This window comes from Diorhabda carinulata, chromosome X (genome assembly GCF_026250575.1).
Source record: "Diorhabda carinulata isolate Delta chromosome X, icDioCari1.1, whole genome shotgun sequence".
Classification (NCBI taxonomy): domain Eukaryota; kingdom Metazoa; phylum Arthropoda; class Insecta; order Coleoptera; family Chrysomelidae; genus Diorhabda; species Diorhabda carinulata.
The window spans coordinates 34,465,514-34,489,390 of record NC_079472.1 but is presented as its reverse complement, the minus strand read 5'-3'; the positions used below and the strand labels follow the sequence as shown (position 1 = coordinate 34,489,390).

General features: G+C 31.9%; 2 protein-coding genes across 3 annotated transcripts; both read right to left on the bottom strand.

The window, feature by feature from the left end:
* Positions 1–1,697: 1,697 nt before the first annotated feature.
* On the bottom strand, positions 1,698–20,761 carry LOC130901703 (tetraspanin-9-like). The gene is made up of 5 exons (XM_057813242.1): positions 20,533–20,761; positions 14,453–14,641; positions 5,991–6,155; positions 2,251–2,499; positions 1,698–2,085 (listed from the first exon to the last, which is right to left on the bottom strand). The coding sequence occupies exons 1-5, from the start codon at positions 20,608–20,610 to the stop codon at positions 1,909–1,911; spliced, it is 858 nt and encodes a 285-aa protein (XP_057669225.1). The 5' UTR covers positions 20,611–20,761; the 3' UTR covers positions 1,698–1,908.
* LOC130901702 (beta-mannosidase-like) lies at positions 6,381–10,588 on the bottom strand. 2 transcript variants are annotated; one of them, XM_057813240.1, is made up of 2 exons: positions 7,057–10,588; positions 6,846–6,998 (listed from the first exon to the last, which is right to left on the bottom strand). In XM_057813240.1, the coding sequence occupies exons 1-2, from the start codon at positions 9,139–9,141 to the stop codon at positions 6,981–6,983; spliced, it is 2,103 nt and encodes a 700-aa protein (XP_057669223.1). In that variant the 5' UTR covers positions 9,142–10,588; the 3' UTR covers positions 6,846–6,980. The 2 variants fall into 2 exon arrangements, with proteins under 2 accessions (XP_057669222.1, XP_057669223.1); XM_057813239.1 differs by having other exon boundaries at positions 6,381–10,588.
* Positions 20,762–23,877: the final 3,116 nt, after the last annotated feature.

Here is a 23,877-nt window from a genome sequence, read left to right as displayed (position 1 = left end):
TAAGCTAACTATTACCGAAATGGCGGCGAATGTCCATTAATACAACCAACCAATAATTGTACGTTAAGTGGTTCGGCAGTGACAGTTTGGTTTAGATTAGAATGGAGTTGTAGCGCTTCGCATCATTGACGAAACCCGTTAATAGATTAAACTGACCAGTCCCGAAAATTCGAAGGGAATTTGCGGAAATGAAGGGGTTATTACGGGAGATGTAATTCTCTGATAAAATGAGCCAACATTTACTATCAAATCCTTAGTTCAACCCTTTCTATTATGCTACATAATAGGTAAACGTATGTAATAGGAAACAACTAAATTTATTTCTAATTTAAATGGACTCAACAGGTTATTCAATATCAAATATAATTATACCAAGAATTTAAGAATTGCTTCATTGTAAGTAAAGATATATTTGGAGGTTCTTGATATCTAAATTCATTTGGCACATATTTTCAATTGTTTTTCATGAAAAATTTCTGGCTTCACAGAGTATTGCGCTCGACTTATACTTGTCTTGCTCTTTTTACTTGCATTCTGCAGACAATTCTGATTCAAAAATTCTGTTTGAAGACTGTCTTGAAGCAGTGGAAAGAGAGTATTACACTATAGTGAAGGAGGATTTTGGTGAAGACAGGCATCCAGCAAAAAGTTTATCTTATCAGAAGGTCTTAGAAATCCAAGGTAATTTAAAACTAAACAGGGCAGCAGTATTTGATTGATTACAGTAGAACACTTCATAATAGTTAGTGAAAATATAATTGTTGGCTATTGTTAGCAAATATATAACAAACTACAACAATAGACAAAAAGGCTAAATAAATGAAATAGGATTATTGAGCTCATAGAAACCACACATCTTATGAATTGGTTTCTATAATTATTCTAAGAGGAAAGTCCCAGAAGTACCTGGTCCAACAAAGAAAACACAGAAATTTTAGGAGAAAATATATTTATCTTCCAACGGAACCTCCTTTCAGTTTCATACACTTTTTCAGTAATGTTCAATAAGTTCGGAACCCTTTTTATAATAAGAATCATCAAGTTTGTCGAAATAACCATTAACCGGCGACATCACCACGTTGCATAAGGTAGCAATTTCAACTTAAATTTGTTAATTTTTGCCATTGCAATAACGGATGTGTGAGCTGGGGCATTGACTTTCTCGTTCGATGTAGGTATATAATATGCTTCAGTTACCTTGGTAGATGTTAAAAGAAGCTTTTCGAATAATTAAATAAATTTTCAGATGTGAGGTAAAGTTCTGGATAGATAACTTGGAAAACCACCCAACATAAATTGTTATAGAAGGTTTTTTGTTAAAATAATATAAAAATCCGCAATTTGTGGGTGCAGCTTTCTGAATATATCTGTTGTTATAAACAAAAAAAAAATTCTTCACAATTAGTTGTAACAAACACAACCACAAATAAGTCGGCAACTGTGAATATAACTACTTTTGTTGCCAAAATTGTTTACAGTCAATTTATTAACAAGTAAAAAAATAAAGTCATTCCCAACATATTTTTGGATGTAATGGTTATAGAAAAATTATAGGATACCACTCGCGTACGGATAGAAGCATAAAGTACGTTATTGTGACCAATAGCCATTACTTTCTACTAATCAACATAAAAATATGAGAATTTATTATTGTTTCTTTGTTTAGGATCGTGGTAGGTACGAATTGATAAAAAACATTGATAATTTAATATGTATATATTTCAAGGTTAGGTATAATAAAATTCATTAATTTTTACATTGAAAATTGAATATCTAATTGTAAATCATGTATATCAAGTAGAAATTCTAATTTAAAAAAAACTTTATAGATAACAAATATATGGAAAAAAATTATTTAATTATAACATATTGTGATGAAATTACAACAAATGTTGAAGTCTCACATTTTCAAGCTTCAGAACTAGAGGGCACATAAAGCACCGGACTAGTTTTCTCTTTTAAGTTAGCTGCGATGGAAAGGGACTCGTACAGTTCTTGTCTTCTTGTACTTCTATCAAGTTCGATTTGAGTTTTCAATTTTCTTATAGATCTGGCCAATAGATGAGCAAATATTGCACCAAGTATCTGAAAATTCAGTTGAAATTGAAATGATTTCATTAACTATTATGATAACAAAACAAAAATACATGGAAATAATAATAGGAAAATTGAGGAAAAAGATCAAGGAAATCTTTGAACATTCATGTTTGATTCGATGTGTGATGTTATTTATAAGTATAATGAACGTACCTGAATAAAAGTAATGCACATCGCCCCTACACCCAACAACAGGGCACTTTGTGAAATAATGAAAATTATTTTAGGAAGACATCCTTTAAAGTAGAGGCTATTGAGGTTGTTACAATGTTCATATACGCAGCATGATGCTGGCACATAGTAAGGATCAGAATCTGTGGAGTTGATTGTAGAGAAATTATAACCATCTTGGTCTCCATATTGATTCCAGTCAGAAGGTCCATTTACACCGCAACAGTGCAACTGAAAAAAGACAAGAACATGATTAGTTTAAATAAATTACCCAATTATATATTGGAGACAGGAAATTTGTTGGTTCGGGGATAGCCATGCAGTGCAAATTGTGGAATCGACAAATTAATAATCGAAGAGTCGAGTTAGAAAATATATAGAGTAAGAAAAGATGCCTGGTATTGAAGTTGACATGAGATCGGAGAGAATATACAGGATCAGACTGAATGGTAATTATATATAATTGAGGAATGATAATATTGATAATAAACATACAAGAAAAAATGTTAATACTCTTTTAATAAATACAATAAAATAATAAAATGCACAATACAGAACCATAAACATAACCATAACAAGTGTTGTTGAACTACACAATAAGAACAATAACAGAAAACAAGATAGGAGAAACCAATGAGAAGTTAGGAGAAATTAACAAAAACATCACCAATAAAATAATAGGTAATCAAATGGATTGAACGGAAAAGAATACAAAGAGACCAATTATGAGTGTGAAAATTGATTGAAAAATCAAGAATATAGATGTAGGAGAAGGTAGGAGAAGAATTCATACAGAAAATTGAAATATATATAAATGAATTTCGATGATGGAATAAAAGAAAATAAGTTAATGGAATACCAAAGAGAGAAGGTACAGCAGTAGAATAAAATGCATGTAGGCATGGAGGAAAACAATATGGATCAACATTAGTGACTTTGCGAGAATTAAGTGCTAAAAATTGAATAATAGTTATGGATATTAATGGAAAATAAATATATTCATAAAAAAGCGGGGAAATGGAAGTGAAAAATTAGGTACATGAATTGAAATTAAAATACTTTTTAGCAAAGATATATTGTACTTTGAGAAGTGGATAGAATTAAAGTAAGAGAAGAATTAGGAAAAATGATTGAGAAAGCTGATACGTTGGGCATACAAGCACGAAATTACAATGAGAATCACCAATTAAAAATCAATGTATATGAGAATAAGAAACATTTTTAAAAATCATAAGAATTTTATAGGAAATAATTATTTTGCATAAAGAATGTGAGGAATATGGACAAAGCGGCATGTAAGTGGAAATTTACTATTAGATGAGAGGGAAGAGCAGTGGTTCACCAATCTCTATCTATTTCTACTCGCCAATAAAAACAAAACGTATGATTCTCCTCCTATCGCGTTCCAACCAGTCGAAATTTTGACATCATATCAACCCAAGTAGAGAGAAATAGAGAGTGGTATATCGACATTCTTTTCCAGTCTATCAATGTCTCGGGCTCACATAAACAAGTTCCTATATCTCCATCTTTAATATTAGTTCCATCGATTATTCCGTTGCTTGACCGTATTTCGTTACAATTATATAATCAATTTTTCCTATTCACAAAATTTTTATAATGAAAATCATTACAAATAAATATCTTTATTCAATGCAATTTGATAATTCGTATACTTTGATAATAATAGGTTGACACGACATGTTTTTATCACTTATTTAGAATTGATTGCTAATAAAAAGAGACCTAAAATCAAGAATCATATATAATTTTCAATATTTCAAGTTCCTTTTGCAAGTATTTTTGGATAAATGTTGAAAAACTGATTAAAATTGTTATGGCTCCAGCGCAGATGACGTTGAGAAGCGATCGGCGTATATGTCTAGTTCGTTCACACTATAGATACGGCCCGCGGGCCGCTTACGGCTCCCAGGTCGTATCAATAAGGCCCGCGATCGCAATGTGTCACAGAAAGGAGAATCATGTTTTTTAGAACTTTTAGACTTCATTCGATTCCTCTACGGATGTCTTAAATACACGTACTCTCAAGTCTACGGATGTTTATGGAAAGAAAGACAGTATCGCCATCTTTTAGCAACAAGCGAAAATCCTATTATTTTTGTCGAGAATGATAGAATCTATCACGCGCTTCGAGTCTAGACTAGAACTTTTCTTAACCATATAAAACAAGTGCCTCGAAGCGACGTGAGTCAGTTGAGTCGAGTAATCGAAGCGATACGATTGGAGAAGGATTTTAATTGTACTGCTCAACTTGCTCGTTTTATACGAGGCATTAACAGTAACTTTGAAATAACTGAAGAGCTATTGAAGTGCGTTCTATTAACAGGTACTACAAAAGCAAGTGATATCTATTCTGGAATTAAGCATTTGATAACAGAATATGAACTCGGTTGGAATATACTTAGCAGCACAACTACATATGGCGCTCCTACCCTGCCTAGCAAACATTCGCCGTTATAACTAAATTAAAACAAAAAACATCAAGGAATTTTATGGAACAGAGGACTAAATCACCAACAATTTAGGCAATTTTTACAAGAGCTGGACGAAAAGTTTCCTGATGTTCCTTATTCCACCGAAGTTCGTTGGTTCTGTCGAGGAGTAGTTTTAGAAAGATTTTTTGTATTACGTGACCCTATTCAAGCTTTCATGTTAGAAAAGCAAACCAATTGATTATGACAATGACTAGTGGATTGATTGTGCCTTTTTGGTAGATACTCGTATGAATAAACACTTGACTGATCTGAATATAAAGTTACAGGGTAAAAATCTGATTGTCACTCCAATGTATTCATATATTTAGCCTTTGAAACATAGTTGAGGTTGTGGGAAAATCAGATAAAAAATCAAACTTTGGACCATTTTCCTCATTAAAAATCATTTGGCATAGTAAACCAATAAAAACTGGATGAATATTCTCAACTTCTGCAAAATTTGATTGGGGAATTCAACAATTGTTTCAAAGCCTTCACAAAATGAATGGAATGGAATCTTTTCAATTTTGAAGCTTCATAGGCAACCGTTCATTTGCAAATGGAGTTGATAGATCTTCAATCGAACAGTATTTTGTAAGACAAAGTTAATGAGATTAACGCTCTTACATTTTATACACAATATTTCAAGAGTTTGGATAATTACCCGGAATTAAAAAGCATGCAACACGCGTTCTCTACATATTTGGTAGCACGTATTTATGTCAGCAGATGAAAAACATCGCATAAGACTCATGAATGAACATCTCCAATCAATTATCAAAATAACTACAACGAATATTATACCTGATATCAATGAGCTTGTCGAAAACAAGAGACGTCAGGTATCTTTGATATAATTTTTAACAACCGTATATTATGTACTTATATAATTTAATAAATAAAATGTTATAATTCAGTTCATTTTTTTATTTCCCTTCTGGTCCACCTATGAATCCAAAATTTAATATATTGCCCTCTGCAAAATTGAGTTTGAAACCTCTGCTATAGATATAATTGCTCCACGTATTTATAAAATATTTAGGAGCCATTTCGAATTTATAAACGTTTTCTGACTTTTTAAGAAACTTGTTACTACCATAACACATATTAATAGCTTATCTATACACCGTGAAGATGATCCATTTTTTCAAGAATCAATGATAATTGATATTTAAAAACAAATGACTGCTGTAAATAGAGTAAAAAATGTTGATTGCATATACTTACATTGTACTGAGTAGCCCTCCATATGTAATTGGTTTCAGTAGGATAATAATCCATACTAATCAACATATCTTCTTTGACAGTTTTCTGCAAGTTAGATCTCGAACGGTAAGCTGTGATAGTTATGGCTACTTCCAATATCACAATTACCAAAAGAAGAAGAGCATACTGAAACATAATCGATTGGTCATAAAAAGTTTCGAAGTTCAGTATTTCTCTAATGATAAGTAATATTGAGATTCGATAAGATCCAAATAATTAGAAAATTGATAATTCTATTATATTAATCTTCATTCAAAGGAACTATACCTTCTCATTTCTTGTTCTAGCAAATGGATTTTAATGTAGTGAGAAAATGTTTAAGTTGTTTTCTAGGTGGAAAAAAGACCCAACTCACTATTATTAGCATAATATATTACATATTTTCATATATTACAAATCTAGAGGTTATGAAAAAACATCATTATTCATTGGTGAAATATTTTTGGTTCAATAAATGAGTGATTGTGATAGTTTTCAACAAATATTCGGTAGAAGTTTGTTCTTCCGAATTGAAAAAAACAACTCTTTTCGGTTGTACCATCAAGAATCCATTTTCTGAAAAATTTCCTCGTATATCAAGAGACTCCAACCACACGAATAAAGCGATTTGATCTGTACTTATTTCAATAATGAACACACCAGCATCACTAATTTTCCTGATGTCATCAATTTTAACATGGGCAGTAGTAATATTTGAATCTTTTAATGCGTCTGGAAAAACGAAATTATCAGGTGACACTTTAACTTCGTTTTTTGTCACAGAAAGGTAGAAAAAACAATTGGTCCGAGCACTAGATAGAGTACCGCAGCCTAAAGCGGACAAATAATCGTCGGTATTGTAGGTTTTGATATTTTGAGACGATCCGCTTTCAATAGTTTTAGTGAGATTTTCAACATTCACCGGTTCGCAGGAATTCCAATTGTACACAGTGATAGAAATGGTCAAATTCATTAACGGAGATGGTAGATCTGAAATCAAGTATATTTCCAAAGTACGGTCTACTTTCAAACGACTCGTTACTATTACCGGAGCGAAAAATTCCATACTATGATATTGCAGCATTTTCCACCGACCTAGATAATCTATACTTGACCAAGAAGGTGCCACCCACACATCATTAAGCTGCCAATACAAAGCTCCCATTGTATATCCTTCTCCGTTTTCCTCTAACGAGCTCCGACAGCTACGATAATGTTCTGTTTCTATTTTCACGGCAAATGCTTGCGCTATTTGCGTATAATAAATGAAAGCTTCATTGAAATATTTATTCGATTCTTCTGGTACGGCGAAAAAATACAACAATAGGGCTTTTAGTTCCAAATTTCCTAAAGGATGATGTTGTCTATGGTTCATAAATATACTATTGATACTAGTATCTTCTGTATTATTTGTAACAGTAAACCAAGATTGAAGACTTGGTAATGATTGATAACCGTATTCTGAAGAAAATCTTGGTGTGGGATAAAAATTTGTGTTGAAGGGATTCAGTATGTAATTATAAAAATGGACATCGCCGTAAAGTGAACTACCTGGATTTTCAGCTACGTAGTTTTCACTATCAGACTTCTTACCATTGGTAGGACTAGACGTGATGAAAATACCCCTGTTATGAGTTATTCTCAGAAATTCAGATTTTATAGTGGTAATATATAATTTAACGTAATCCTCGTAGTACGTAGAGTAATTTTGTGCTGTATTATACCAATTTTGCCGAAGAGCTCCCTCATTTTCATTATTACCTGAAAATACTGCCAAACTCGAATGACTATATAATCTTCTCACTTGATGTCTTACTTCTTCTACGACATTTTTCAAATACGAATCGGTTGTGGGATACATCGCACAGGCAAACATAAAATCCTGCCAGATTAAAATACCTAATTCACTTGTTAATTCATAGAAATAATCCGATTCATATACACCCCCTCCCCAAACTCTTATCATATTAATATGAGAAGCATGAGCGGCTAAAAGAAGTTGCTTTACTTTTGTTTTATTTTGCCCTTTCTCTGGTAAAATATCTATGGGTATTTCGTTAGTGCCTTTCATGAATATCGGTACATCGTTAACTTTGAAGTAAAAAGTCAAACCCAAATCAAGCTTTTCTTGTACTAGTTCGATTTTTCGAAAACCTATTCTACTCTTCTTGATACTAATGTCTGATTTATCTTCATTCACATAAGTTACTTCAAAGTTATATAATTTACTCGCTCCATATCCGTTTGGCCACCAGCTGTTCACATAAGCTTTCAAAATATCCATATCAACATTGATCATAATCTCACCGTTTTCGTCAGGTTTTCCATTCACTTCAATAATTTTCGTTATATTCATCAAGTTTGTTTCTAAATCAACTTTCACTCTACCTGTTACTCGATTTTTATTGTTGTTTGCCATATATATGTCAACGTTGAGAGTCCAATGGTCTGTATCTTTATCAATGACATCACTAACCACGTATCTTATGACTGAATCATTATAAGCTTCTATATATACGTTTTTCCAAATTCCTATCGAAGGAAATGATGGTCCCCAATCCCAGGCAAAAGAAGATTGCATTTTCCTTATCATATTAACATGGCATTCTCCGTTGTATTCTAATGGAGGACAAGTTGGTGGGATTGTATAATTTTTTGATTGTTCTTCGTGTAATTTTTTGGCTACTTTCACCGGAGAGGAGAAATGAACTTCTATTTCGTTGATTCCTGCGTTGAGATATTTTTTTATATCAAAAATATATTGTACAAACATATTTTCTGACGAACCAACTTTGTTACCATTCACTATTATAGAAGAAAAAGTATCTAAACCCTCAAATATCAAATTAACATTCTCTTGATTCAAAAACTCGGATGAAATAGAAACGTTCTTGTAATAAACCCAATTCAAATTTTGTATCCATTTCAATTCGACATCATTATTTCCATAAAAAATATCTCCGATTATACCATTGTTCATTAAATCACTGTATATTCCACCAGGCACTGTCGCCTTCATATTTTTATATTGATTCGTATCTTCACTAACAATCCATTCTCCATTTAAATTCACTATTTTTGTACTGGCACACAAATTGGAGTATAATATAATAATACACAATAACTTTGACATGACTACAAGTTAACAATGATTTGTTTTAATGGACAGTTTATTGTTGTTTTGTTAACATTCAAATAACTATTACGGTCTCATCTCCTATTATCAGTGGAATTTGAATAAATGAAACAAGATATGTTGTCATGGGCGTAGATAAAGGATCAGGTTCGTTTTGCAAAATCTATGTCTGCTCTAATGATGCTGAAGCTTATGAAAGTTAATCTGAAGATAGAAGGGAAAAAGTTATCTTGACGACAGTAGTTGACTTCAAACCTACAATAAAGTACTACGCTAAAAGATTATTTACACGACAATTTTTTTACAGACGATTCAATGACAATAGCTGTTTCTGAAATCTTTTTTGAACTGATTCTATATTTGCTTTTCGTATATCTCCATTGCGTCTAGATTTTGTACAATTTCATACTCTAATTTCAATATATGAATTTCATGAAGAAAAACACTTTTTTTCGCACATGAACAATACAAATTTTGATTTCAAAATTAGTTTACGTGTACAGAGATGTATGAAGGAAAATGAATAGTTGACAAAAGATGAAATTTTAATCAATTTTTAAAAAAATTATGAAGAAAAAGAGAAGTACATTCATGCACATGTTGAATCCAAGATTTCTGTAATGGTGTAACATTTTTTCTATTAGATTTTCGAACTTGAGATCTTTATTATTGCCCAGAAAACCGCGCACAATTTTTTAAAAGCTTATCCAAGCTACTTACTTTTCTTAAAATATGAGTCTTCCATCAAAATGAAGAGACCTTCTTTTTGCCTTGGTTTTTTCTGTGGTAGCGCGGGTAAATTTTTCTAAAAGATACCTGCAGCAGGCGCATTCCTTTGATAAAACGGGGTCACAAATTATTTCACAAATACGAAATTTATGTGCAGTGATGGTAGAAAAATCTACGAATGCGTACATCGAGCGCACTTGAGTCGAGGGCACGGTGGTTCGAGCGCACAAATTATATAGGAGGCTGCATCGAGCGCACATTTATACTTATAAAAACGATATCTTCAATTCCTGTATTCAGCTTGAAATGTTTATTACCGTAAATAAAAAGGAAACCTAACCCAACTAAAGAAAAAGTTTTTCTATGAATTTTTGTTCAATATTTTATATAATATTGAACATTTGCTCATTTTGGAAAATTTTGCAGATGGTTTTTCGTTTTGTTTTAATGATAATAATTATTCCAGAGTTCGTATGCCCATCTCTATGACTTTCAATCTTTCGGATTCGACACAGTTAGTAAGTGCTAGCTGTACGAATTGTTTTCTAAATTCGATTGTGCGCTCGAAGCACGTGGGCTCCTCGCACCCCACGAAATCTACTCAGGGTCAATAATTTTTCATATAAGGTAAAGAAATGTTGTCGATAAAGGCCCCGATTTGTTTGTGTCCCATTATTCAGCGGCCGGGAACGAATCATCACGAAAGAAATTATCGACTTGTGAGTTAACCAAATGTGGTAGAAAAAATTGCATTTTTGTCATCAAATACACATCGTTTATTATAACTAGTACGGAAGCAGAGCTTTGACTTACAGTTGTTGGGATGGGATTTCTTCTAAATTTGCTAAACTATCCTCAAAATAATTTTTTTCATGAAAATAGGGGGGTTGAGGGAATTAGAATGTTGCGAGAGCTAGCACAGCACACAGTGACAATTTGTCACAAACTCAGAAATGATAAGCAATTTGTTTTCTGATTTCCTCGGGAAAAATCGGGAATTCATTCCGATTTAAAACTAATATTTTCGACTGTTACCTGTTGAGTCATTTGATTGAAACGAATACAAAACGAATCAAATTTTTCTTCTATTACTTTTGCATCCCCTCGCTTGCGATGAAATAAATTCACGAATGAAAATCTGCTTGAGCTTCCTAATTTCTACGCCTATGAGCTACGATTAAATCTATATAAGTACACTCTCCAAATGCCTTTTTATTGTTGTTTAACGTAATATAATAAAATTTAATGATAAGGTGAGTATTCAATTGCCTGATAATTAATAATAAAACCATTTTATTAGTTATTTTCTCAATAACCACCGCTTTTTATTTGGGACTGATCAAACAAATAAATAAGTTTTAGACTTATTTTTATCTGATACTAGTAGCGCTTCGGAAAATTAAATTTAAATTTCAGTTAATAGTGATTAATTTGGGAATCAACTGAACAAATTTATTCACGCTTTTGAAAAGATGTACCTTTATAACTACATGACAAGACTTATGGTAATAGTACATCTAACTATTTTTGGCGTGTATTACAATGCTATTATAAGCTGTGACAGAAAGAAAGAGATTCGTTGGATAGAATTTTGTAGGATAAGGAAAATTTTTATAGGAGGAGGATTTGTTGGAGTGGGCCCTGATATGGGAATTGCTCCTCTGCAGGGCTGGAGTGTTGGTGGTTGCGTGGGGTTGTGTTTGCAAACTTTTCTGGAAAAGGAAAAGATTTGGGATTTTTGGCCAGTAGAAAACGAAAAGGGAGCTTGCAAGTAAAATCGGTTCTTTTCGGTTTGGGTTTTTTTTTATTTTTACAGCTGCGGCTACGTTATTCCCCATCTTCGTTCATTTGGCTGGGGAACCGTTTCAACAGGTTTCAGTGAAACTATAGAAAACCTGCAACACCGGCGATCGACGAAGAGTGTGTAGGGCGAGTGAGTTATTTGATTCGATGGTACGATCATATAACGGGCTTGGAGGTGATTTAGGCGGCTTCAAAAGAGGGTTATGTCTGTATTGACATAAACGGTGTTGCTAGGGCTGAATTTATACTTGTATTGGCGATACCTGAGAATATAAGCTGTGAACGTCTCTCTTTCTTATATAAAACAAAGCAATAATGAGCAAATATTAGTTATTAATTCGGATAATAGTTATCAATCATTATATCACAGTAAAAAAACGCGTATTTCTTTTTTATACAAACAATTCATTTCTATGATTACAGCCACTTCTAACATAGACTCACAAAGCTTAAGAAATTGTCGTCAGAAATTCAATAAATGTTTATAAATAATTTTAACTGAGTTAACTGACTCTGCTCAATCAAATGGTTCACATTACTTACATTCTCGGTATACAGATCTTCTCCTCATATACCTGCCTTATCTCCACTAATTTTTATTACAGGAATATAGCTTGGTGTATTTCAGATCGATTCGATGTATTTCCATCACCATCTACCAGAAGCATTAATAATGAATATCTTCTTTCTCCTCTCCCTTCCATAGTAGGTCTAACGCTTGTTCCTTCTTCATTGTCACTTTCGTGGTCGACTGCGTGCTCCAATTAAAGATTTCTCCCTTGATATCTTCATCAGTACACCTTCTGTAATTCGACTTATATGTTGATTGCATTGTTTTTGCCCTATGATACCCATTATCTACGTCACGCAATCTTCTGATGTTTTCGCTTTTATCTCGGTCTAATAGTATTTTTCCCGTTATACACTGTGGTTTCCAAGAGTTTCGTTTTCAATGTTTCTTGTCTTGTTTTTGATTTATAGGTCATTATAGGTCTGATTGTCGTTTTGTAAATTCATGCCTTTGATTCTTCTCTTAAATTACTTTCTGAAGACATCTCGCGACCTTATTTGTTCTTTTACCTACGTCCCAAAACTGATTATGTAAATTCTTGTTGTATTATTTGACTCTCTAGTTCTAATTTGCATCTAATGGGCTCATTGGATGATGCTGTCATGGATACGGTTTTTCCAGTCGAGATACTCATATTGAATTTTTTGCTGTGAGATTAAATTTAATATTCAATAATTTTTCAAGATAATCTTTATTTTTGGCACTTATGGTGGCCAGCGGGGACATTATCTGGACAAAAGGGCAAAAGTTAGACTGTTAGACCTGCGTTAGACCCATATTGACATAAGCTATAGAAGCAAGAGCGGACAACAAAAGATCTAAAAACATAATTCGAACAACAGAAATGAAAATACTCAGAAACATATGCGGATACATACTAAGAGACAGAAAGAGAAACGGACACGAATGTAAGGTGGAACACATAGTCAGATGGGGACGTAAACGTAGAAGAGCTTGGAACGAACACGTGGACAGGATGGCCAAAGAAAGATTAGCAAAGATTACACAAGATGGTAAACCAGGGACACAACGACCTTTGCGGAGACCTCCAAAAAGATGGATAGATTCATGGACCTAAACATCTCAAGGATGACAAGCTGGAAACTACATGCATATGGCCTATAAGACGTTGAATAAGAAGAAGATCATGACGTTTTCGTCAGCTTTTTATGATCTCATTCATTATTATGTTGAAAAACATCGAACTAAGAGAGTCTGCTTGTCGGTCTGCTTGTCGGTCAAAGACTTTTGTGAGGCCAATGCAGCATAAGAATGTTGGTATGTTATATTCTATGGATTTCTCAACTAGATTTCGTAGGGTGAATATTGCATCTATACTGAATCCTTGCTGCTTGTCTTCTACTGTTGTTTTTATTTCGTAGGTAATAATTTTTGTAACTAGTTTCCATGCAGTACCCATAAAAATTCAGCTCCCAGTAGTTAGCCCTATCTTTTCACTTTCTATCTCAAATATGAGTATAGTTGTTTTGGTTCGCCATTTGTCAGGTATTTTAAAACGTAGCAGAATTTTTCGGGTTAGATTTGTTAATTCTTATGTGATATGCTATATATAATATACGCCTTGAACTACTAATCTCAAAGATGGCAATGAAACTTCGATGGCTGCAGTCAAAGAGCTTTTTTCAGATAAGTTCCACATCTAATTTTTTTTCACAATAAATATATTAAAACTAGAAATTTCAATGAATAAAAGCTCAATAATAATTATTCACATGATATGAGCCTCTCAGGAGGTTATAATTTGCAAACAGATCAAACGAAACGGTTCTACTTTAAACAAGAATTCTATGTTAGATAAGAACAATTTACAATTCTCTGAAGTCGAAATTATTATTTGTATGTGCTTTTGATGTACAAATTAAATGAATCTATGTAATTTCTTTCTTAAAACTAGTTAATAGAAAATATTCTAGGAATAGATTAAAATATAATGAATAAATATTAATCATTCAGTTTCTATTTGTAAATATTGCATTAACTTTGAAATTTAATTTGATAAGTAGAATTGATAGAGAGTCAGTACATAACAACTTTTTTGATATCTACAATACGTTAAAACGTAGATTAAGATAAATGATGAACAGATCGCTTATCGTTAGTTTCTAGAAAATCGAATCGTTGTGATAGAGATTATTATGTTTTTTATTTTGGAGAACAAAAATAAAGCTTATTCTGAATACTCACCAAGTTAACGAGGCAAACGCTTCCTTTCAAAGCTCCAATACATCCGAATAAAGCTACTATGAGGATTATTATTCCTACTGCTACGGTTAAATCGGATGCTTTGTAATTGTGGCTACTTAGGAAGGCATCAAAATCATTGTAGATAGCTTTGATAGTGTAACCAATAGATATCAGCAGAAAACCAATTAACTGTGACAATAAATACAAAATTAGAAAAAATTAAATATCACATCTACCTGTATATGATAACTTTCCCTCTCTTTACTGTGAAATTGGTATAAGTATTCAAAAATGTATCCTTCTGAGATTTAATTTAAAAAGATTCCTCACAAATATTTAAAGATATATAAACATTGAAACAATCTTTCGAAGTTAGAGTGCGGTTTCAATTCGATTGTTCAATACAGAATACATAGCCTGGATTATAATTTTGGATATTTATTTTGTTCACTTGTTCACAACTAGATTTCTTTCGTGATTCCCAATCCTTCTGGATCAATGAAGCAACTAAACTGAAAAATTCAACACGACAGATCAAACCTTTACCTGATGGTAGCTTTATAAAAAAGAAGATTATCAAAATTCAGCTGCAATTATAAAACAGTTGAAATCTGTTATAGTGCAATATATACTTAATTTTCCAAAAGCATCATTAGCAAATGAATATGAACGTAGAAATTTGGAGAGAGATTCTCAGTCTCAAACATTTATTTGAAGTAGGAATTTTAAAAAAGGACATTATTTAGAGTTAACTTCAAGTAGAAGAATGTTACCATCTGTAAGTAAGCATTTTCAAGGAATAAGTGTGAACCTAAGAATTTATCGATCCTTATTTTCGGCAAGATGCAGTATCAGCTCTAAATAACTTACCTAAAATACATGTATCTTTGTCTTGAATGAATAATCTTAATTTTAAGTAAATTTTGATAAATGATGTGTTTTTTAAAGGAAAAAATTTAGGTATACATCCTAATTTCAGTCGGGACCACAATATTTTGATGCATACCAAAATTTCATTTCATGTAAAAAAATATTTTAAACAATAAGCATTGAAGAAATTTGAGTTATTGTATATGATAGAAGTTATGGAAACTGTTTGGAATTTTTTCCAAAAATTATAGCACGTTTCTTCCAGAGTTGAAATATTTAGAACAAAAAATATGACAATATCCGAATTCATAATGTTATCTAGGTTAGGTGGGTACTAGTAACCTCGATCTAAATTCGTGGTTCACTTAATTCTCCACAATCTGGAAATTTGGTTAACTACCTAACCACCCTGCCATAAATTCCCTTTTTATAGATCATTTTGATACATTTACAATTTAAAATGGAATGTTTAACTCTATTCCTCTAATTCTGCTATTTCTTTGAGAGAATATACCGTGGGATCAATCATCTCTTCTTCTCTCTAACACTTTCTTCGCCTTCTCCATTTCTGGAGTCATTTGTCCAGAGAAAACTTTAATGGTATTTTGTATTGAATATTTCATGAATCGTAGTATTTTTTTCAGTTGTATCTCTACTGATCCTTCGCCAAATTGTGTACTCTCTTTTGTTTGATCATATATCCTGATCTCTGTATCAATAGCAGCTACTAACAATTCAACCAATACTAACACTATAACTGAATCTTCGGCATCTTTCCCCATTGTCTCACTTTTTGTAATATCAATTGCATTATAATTCTTTTCAACTTTATAGTATCTACGTAAACAGTAGAAGCCTATTCTAGTGATTCATTACTTTTCCTCAACAGAAAAATCAATTATCATTAAGCAAATTCTACATATTTATCGCTTAATTTAGTGAGAGGTACTAGTAATCACATGAAGTAAAGAACAATCAAATTTAACAATACCAAATTTCTAATTCTCGAAGCCACGTATACTCGGTGACATCCCAACTCGCATATATTCATAAACCACTTGAAATTTGAAAAAAACACGTCGATTTGTATTGGGGGGAATGTTTAACAAAATTCCCAAAAAAAGTCTTTGCTGTCCTGCATCAGTCTCGTCCTTTGTTTCAAAAAACAAAGTGTGGTCGAGTGAAAAAATCAGTTGAAAGGTAATCACACAACATAGCGATTTCTTTCAGTCCACTGGGGCTGCTACTTAAGTTATGAGTCAAATAAAAAATAATATTTATAATTGTATGTGATTTTATTGTTTATCAAAATATGTGATCTAAATGTATCAACCGCTTCTTCAGGTCTAGAAAAACGTTAACCTCGTAATTTATTTTTGATCTATGGGAATAAGGAGAAATCATTGGGTGTACAGTGGATGACCAATCAATTCGAAATTAGGACTGATAAAAAACGTTTTTGTTTGAACTGAAATGTTGTTAGAGCTCGTATTGTCGTGGTAGAGGATGATTCGTCATCTGCGATTAATTTTTTTGAATACTTCTGACAAACGAATGCTGGTGTATCATTCAGAATTAACCTGTCATGCCAGATTCAGATATTCCATTAAACAGGTAACCATTCGCTTTGTAGTGCTTCGTGCTCGTAGATAATTGTTTAGTATCGAGTTCACATGCAGAGATCGATGACCCATCGCCTGTCACGATCTTATAGACGTCCTTCAAAGCACAGCATTTCTTTGTACCAATAAACACGAATCCAACGTGAACAAATATTTTTAACAGCCAAATATTCATGGAATATTAAATTCCCAGGTATGCCTCCATCTTAAGGTATGTCCCATGAAGATCTGGCGTGCCGATGTTTTCTTACACAACAGCGGATTTTGGACGATTTTCACGAAATACATTATGTAGAGAGCGACGAGCACGATTAAGTTCAGAAAACCAGCGAAACACGGTGGTTCGATATGATGCTTCACCACCAAAAGTCGAGCGAATTGATCGGCACAATTCTATTGGTTTAATCTACGTCAAAAGTAAAAAATCGTCGCAATAGAATGCTCGCGATTTAGTCCCAAGATCAAAATGAATGCTATAAGTATCTATAAACAACTCAAATAACTTTCGTTTGCCACTTTTATAATGTCAATGTCAAAGTTTACATATTCACATCAGTGTTGCCATCTTAAAACTTAAGTAGCAACTCTCATATAAAATAACTTAGTAGTGGTACTAGAAGTGGAAATAGAACTATCAAATCTCTATTATTTCTATTTCATAAGCATGCTAGAAAAATAATAAATCGTATAAATTTATCAATACTACTGTGTTGAAACTGTCAATAAACGGAATGAAACAATTTACTGAACTAAACTCAAACCGATACGTTTATCCAACATTATTGATCAGTCCACTATATCCAGAGCCTATTCATTTAAACTTAATGTGTGCTGCTAAACACCAGTACATCGATAAACTCATCAATACGCACTGAATAATTTGTACGATTCAATTAAGAATATAATTGACCAACAGCATCATCCGTAAAATAGGAAACTGTGCATAAACACTGACAAATTGTAATGAATTACTTTGTAACAATAATTAAACGTCCATTGATTGTATCGAAGAATATATTTTGGGAATTACGACATTAATATACTCTATATTTTTCTATGTTTCTCTTTCCGTCTGTCGAAAGAGTAACCACATGTTTAGTTTTGACCAACTGTTTTACAAGGGTTGTCTGAAAAGTCTTATCTATATAAGTTGGGAAATTGAGGTTGCGTTCTGACTTAAGTTTCAGCTATTTTGAATGAAAAATTTCTGTTCAACAATCGTATGAGTGAGTCGTTGTGAATATTGTTCTGAGAAGGAAAAAATGAGTATCGAGCTGTCATTAATGAAAGAGGAGCTATAGTCTGTTTATTGTGACCATCATTTACAACTTTGGGCAGCTGAACTCAAACAAAGCCGTATCAGCTTGTATTGAAGAAAATTTCACTTAATGGTTCTGGAAGACCATCAAATTAAGATGAGTTGGAGAAAGAGACAAAGGGAAGAGACTTTCTAAAGTTTGCAAGCGTAAGATATCCTCGATTATGGAAAAAATGTCTTGCATCTTTGTTAGGCTTCAACAACCCTCGCATTTTATGTGGTAAATAATAAAAAAAACCGAGAAAAAGTTACGAAAATATTATCTTCTTTCGTTCTTCGTACCATTAAAAGATTTGTTGTTATTGTTCTCTGCTTTAAAAAGGGGTCGTGTGAACACGATTAACGTTTAGGATCGTCATTCACGTACTCCAGGAATTATTTGTGAAATACTTGCTCTTGTACTCAGCTATTATCGAATAAAAGTGCGTGAGGAAAATTCTCCTTAAAATTGGTGTCGCGATTGGTTAATGATAATATGAAGCTCCAGCGCATAAAAAACTCAAACGTTGGTTTGGATATTATAAAACGTATTCCAAGTGCATGTTTCTGTAGAGGAATTTTAAACTCCGCGTAAACAAAAAGACTGTCAAAACAATGGTTTTGATATAAAAGACCTGCTCCTAAGAAAGTTATAACCGTGTTTCGAAATTCTAGATTTCATTTTTTTTGAATATTTAGAAAAGAGCAGTACGATAAATACGATAAATAGCTAATATCAAAAAGATGACCATGCTGATTTGCTGACACATTTTCATGACAAACTCAAGAAAGAAAAGACTTTGCTCTATCATGACAATACGCTGAAGAAAAATTAACCGTTACCACTCGGTCCATTCAACATACTCACCTGATCTTACTCCCTCCGATAACTTAAAATTAACAAATGATTTGGTGGAAAAAAGATTATCTTTAAGATGTTTTGTTAGAAATTAATGATAATTGAACAAAATATATTAAAGAAAGATAACGCACAAATTACGAATAATCATTAAAATGAGGTATGACTGTGCAAAAATCCAAATGTGATTTCCTTGAGATGATAACAAAAATAAAATCTTGGAAAAGGAAAATTTATCAACTAATTGCAACGTTTGGGAGAAATAATCATGTAAAAACGGTCGCATTTGGCTAAGAAGACAATGAACCAGCTCACACATCCCTTATTGCAATGGCAAAAATTAATGAATTAAGGTTTTGAATTGCTACCTTATACACCCTATTCGCCAGATTTAGCTCTCTCTCTGATTATTTTCTGTTCACAGACTTGAAAAATGGTTGAAACTAGAAGAATTTCACTTTTAATTTTATATGCCGATATGGATACATTGCTTATTGAAGAATTTAAAAGAAAATTAAGTGGGTGAGTGAATTTTGGCAGAGGATAAAATAATAAATATAAATGTAAATCAATCTGAAGTTTCCGTTAAACGTTAAGAAGAGAAGAAAATCTGAATATTTGGAAAATTGTTGCAAATTGCAATATCTTTTTGAATCAACATATTCAAGTTTTGAAAAACTTGCTGCATCAGTCGCCCTTAAGGAATGAAAATTTGGCAGCACCTGCTATCTACCAATGCCTCTTCGAAAACATAGATAATATTGATTCAACTGTATCAAGATATTTTTTATTGATAGAGAGAGATGTTTGTCAATTTTTTTGTGTTTGGAACGAGGATATTAATCATATGAGGAAAATGATTTAGTAGGTTTGTCCTTGACATAGGAAATATTCTTTTGCAGGGAAAATATTGAGAAAGTTTCAACCATTATTACCTTCATCATTTCCGTGACTAATTTATGTATCGTTTTCAATAACTTTTTCAAAAACGGTATGTTTCTGATAAGGATAAGGAGATTCAGAAGAATTATGATATGAATTGGCTCGAAGTAAAAAAAAAATAATTTGCCGGATTAAAGATGAATTGTCGATATTACATTATTTATTATATTTTGTAGACGTGTTAAAATTAGGATCACTTATTGCTGTTCAATCTCAATTAATCATCCTATTGATCATTGTTCTCATCATATCTAAAGATATTTGCATATCAATTTATATATTTTTGGCAATAAAGTAGCCATTTTATGATGAATAAATTGTGTAATTTCTGTCTCGCTAAAATTTTCAAATAATTAAACAATGTTAGTTATTGTTCTAGTTTATAGATGATAAACCCGCAAAAATTTATTTATACTTTTATGATGAAACTTCAATAAATCTTTATCAACATAACAGATGCTACGTGTTTATAAAATAATTATACACTCACCATAAACATGAAATTAGCTACGAAAATCATATATTTCACACAACGCATACCTAGTTTTAGCTCGCGTGTTTTGGTCATTTTGAAAAAAAAATCGTTCAAATTAAAACGCAAAACTAAAATTATTAACTAAATACACGAAATGGAAGGAAAGTAGAACTGACTAGTGCTATTGTTGTCACCTGATTGAACTTCTGCTTATCTGTAATAATGATAAGATAGCAGGTTGTATGTAGGCAAGCGAGAATTTATTTATGTAGTTAGTGAATAATAAAAATAGATTTAAAATAAACTTGTTTATATTGTACTGAGTGTAGTAGATATTTCTATTTTCTACGATGTTTATGATTAATATTTTCTACCAAATATTAGCTAAATTAGTTTTTTCAAATGTGCAATAGCTTTGCGCATATTCTGTTGTCAGAACAGTGTTTGTGTAGGAGTTCCTCATTTGGTGGGAATTACATTTTTTTCATCATTCTATACAATAGTAAAACTTTTATTACTTCAATTTCTTATGTCTTAGACCTTTTGATATATTAATGCATCTAAATGTTCTTGATTTCAGGTCTCTTCTGTTTAAAAGTTAGTTCTTTTTTGATAATTTTTAAAAGAAAGATAAAAGTTTCGACTTTTCTTTAAGTCTTTATCAAAATATGATATTGACACTGACAATTAACTTTATTTATATTGATCTATAGATCACCATCATAATGAATATCAAAATAAGAATAAAATCAACTAAGAACTTTGTTCCAATAAGAAAAATTAATTTTTCCTTGGTTTCCACATCTCAAATATATTAAATTTATTAGAATTTACAAGATAGAGCTTTAAATTCCACTTAAATTACTTAGATCTTTTTTATCATTTATAGCTTTTTCGTTCTTATTAATGTGAAATATTTCTAAAAATTCACTTTTTTCGTGCATAAGATTCCGTTTCTAGAATTTTTGAATCTTCATAATTGAATTTATATTTTTTTGATATCTCATGGTTCGTTAATGCAGTTCTATATTTTTTATGGTATTAATGACTTCTTAGTCTATTTTATAAATACTGAGATGTTTGCCCTAGGTAGACAGCGTCACAATTAGTACAAGGCACTTGATATATACTTTTTTTGTTTTTTAGTGTTTTAGATTTCAATTTAGTGAAGTAATTTCAAACAGAATAGAACCAAAATAAAAAATATTTAGATGCATTAACACTTAATACTAGACTGTTTATTAGGAGAGGGTATTATTTTCCCAGAAAACAATGTTTTGTAAATGCACTTCATCTTTCAAATATCATTTTTTTCTTAAAAATTATAGTAGCCTCTATTTTCATTTCAAACTAAATTACAGAATTCTTGTTAAACGAATTCCAAATATCGTTTGAGAGGTTCGTATAAGTTTGTTGATCCTGCAAATTGATTTTCTACAATCCAATTCACTTTTTCTGAGCATCAGGTATGGCCTTCCATCATCCAGTGTGGATTCTTCTCCACCCCAATATTCATTTCCTGTAAACAAAAGATTTTCTACTACAAAGACCTTCGTGTCTAATTTATCCATCATTTGTTCTCAAAACTGGAAATTTCTAAAGATGCAATTTATGTGATACTGACGACTAGTTTATTCCAACATCATCAAATTTTGTTATCAACTATCGACTTTATTCAATATTACAGACTCACATTGTATAACAAAATCCACATATAATCTGAAACTACTATAGAAGGTAATTGACATTTCTACAACTCGTTTTTTCTTGCCAATTATCTAATTGAAGGGTCTAATAAGCAGCATTGATGAAATTATAACATTCTCCAATCAATTTTCAGCTAATTGAAAGTTATGAACAGCATGAAGGAAAATTAATCATATTTATCACTTTTGGATAGCTTTGATATGTCAGAATTAATTGCATTGGAATTATTTTGAAAGTGCTTTGAGACAAACACAGGAATTGCCAATCAGCTCGACCATGCCTTGCTAAATACTTACCAATCTACAATTTTTTTCTCTCCAATCAATTTTATTTTAAAAATCTTGTTCTCAATCTGAGAACGTAATTTCCATTTACAACTCGCCTTTAATGTCTGGATTTTTCAATTAACCCAAAGAGGTTAAGTATTTAATTGACCTTAATCTATGAAGGCCTGTTGTAAAAATGACAACACGGGAAATCGGGCTTTTGTTGACTTTTGTAATGTTACGAACGATTTCGCGATATGGCCGGTCTTGTCCGGTTGTATTGTAATTCTCAAATTCAGTGAAGGCGCAACACGAGTTATATACGTTTGATGTACCCGGAATTCGTTTGATGTTTGTTTTTATATAAGTTTTTATCATAGCAGACGATTTGTTCACGCTTTTATTTGAACTAATTTCTTGAAAGGTCTATTTGTATGGATACTCGTATGTGTGAAATGGGGTTAGGCAGAACCTTTTGTTTAAAAGAGATATTAAGAACAGCTAAAGCTCGCTTTTTGAGAATTAAAAGTAATTTATACGTTGTTTCTTGATAATATTATCTTTTTTTCACGAAAAATATTGACAAAACTATTAATAAATACCCATGCGACGTACACTAATGATGTTAGAGGTTGCATACGACTCTAACTGCAGAAGATCAGAGAGAAAAATGCCCAGTTGTCGTCCATCTTGGTCTTGTAATGCACACCAACTGATTTAAAGACATCGAGACGATAACCGGCCAAAAGTGATTATCTAAGGAAATTGCCTGAACATTAGAAAAAAATAGAAGAAAAAATATATTAGCGTCAAGTGTGCTGTAGAAACAGTAAATGTTACCACAACTGCTCCTAAATATATTGAATTCATAATAAGAGTAAAGCTCGAGAAGGATCTAAATTCTTGAAACTGAATATTTGGAAAATTCACATTGACTGGAAAATAATTAAAAGACATAAAACTGAATTATTTCTATTTTTTTTTTTTCATATGGGATAAAATTAATCATACGTAAATCTATTTGAAAATATCAACTTTAGTAGACATAGAAATTCGAATGTAAAGCTGAAAATATTTACATTCTAGATGAGAAAAAGCTTTAAAACATCTCTCAGTGATTATTGAATGTGTTCAATTTTCGACCAGAATAATTTCAGTTGGTTGCTCTACTATTTATATCGAAGTCTCAATTTCAGATTTCAGGAATATTTCATTTTTGTTTGTTTTTTTCTATCCATTATATTTTATCAATTACAGTTACGATAAAAACTACATTCCGCCAACATTCACATTTAAAATGCGATATGTCGTGTTTTCGATTCATTCTATATTCATATCATAGGGAATATTTTTAGGAGGTCTCTTTGGAACGTCACCAACTATTTTA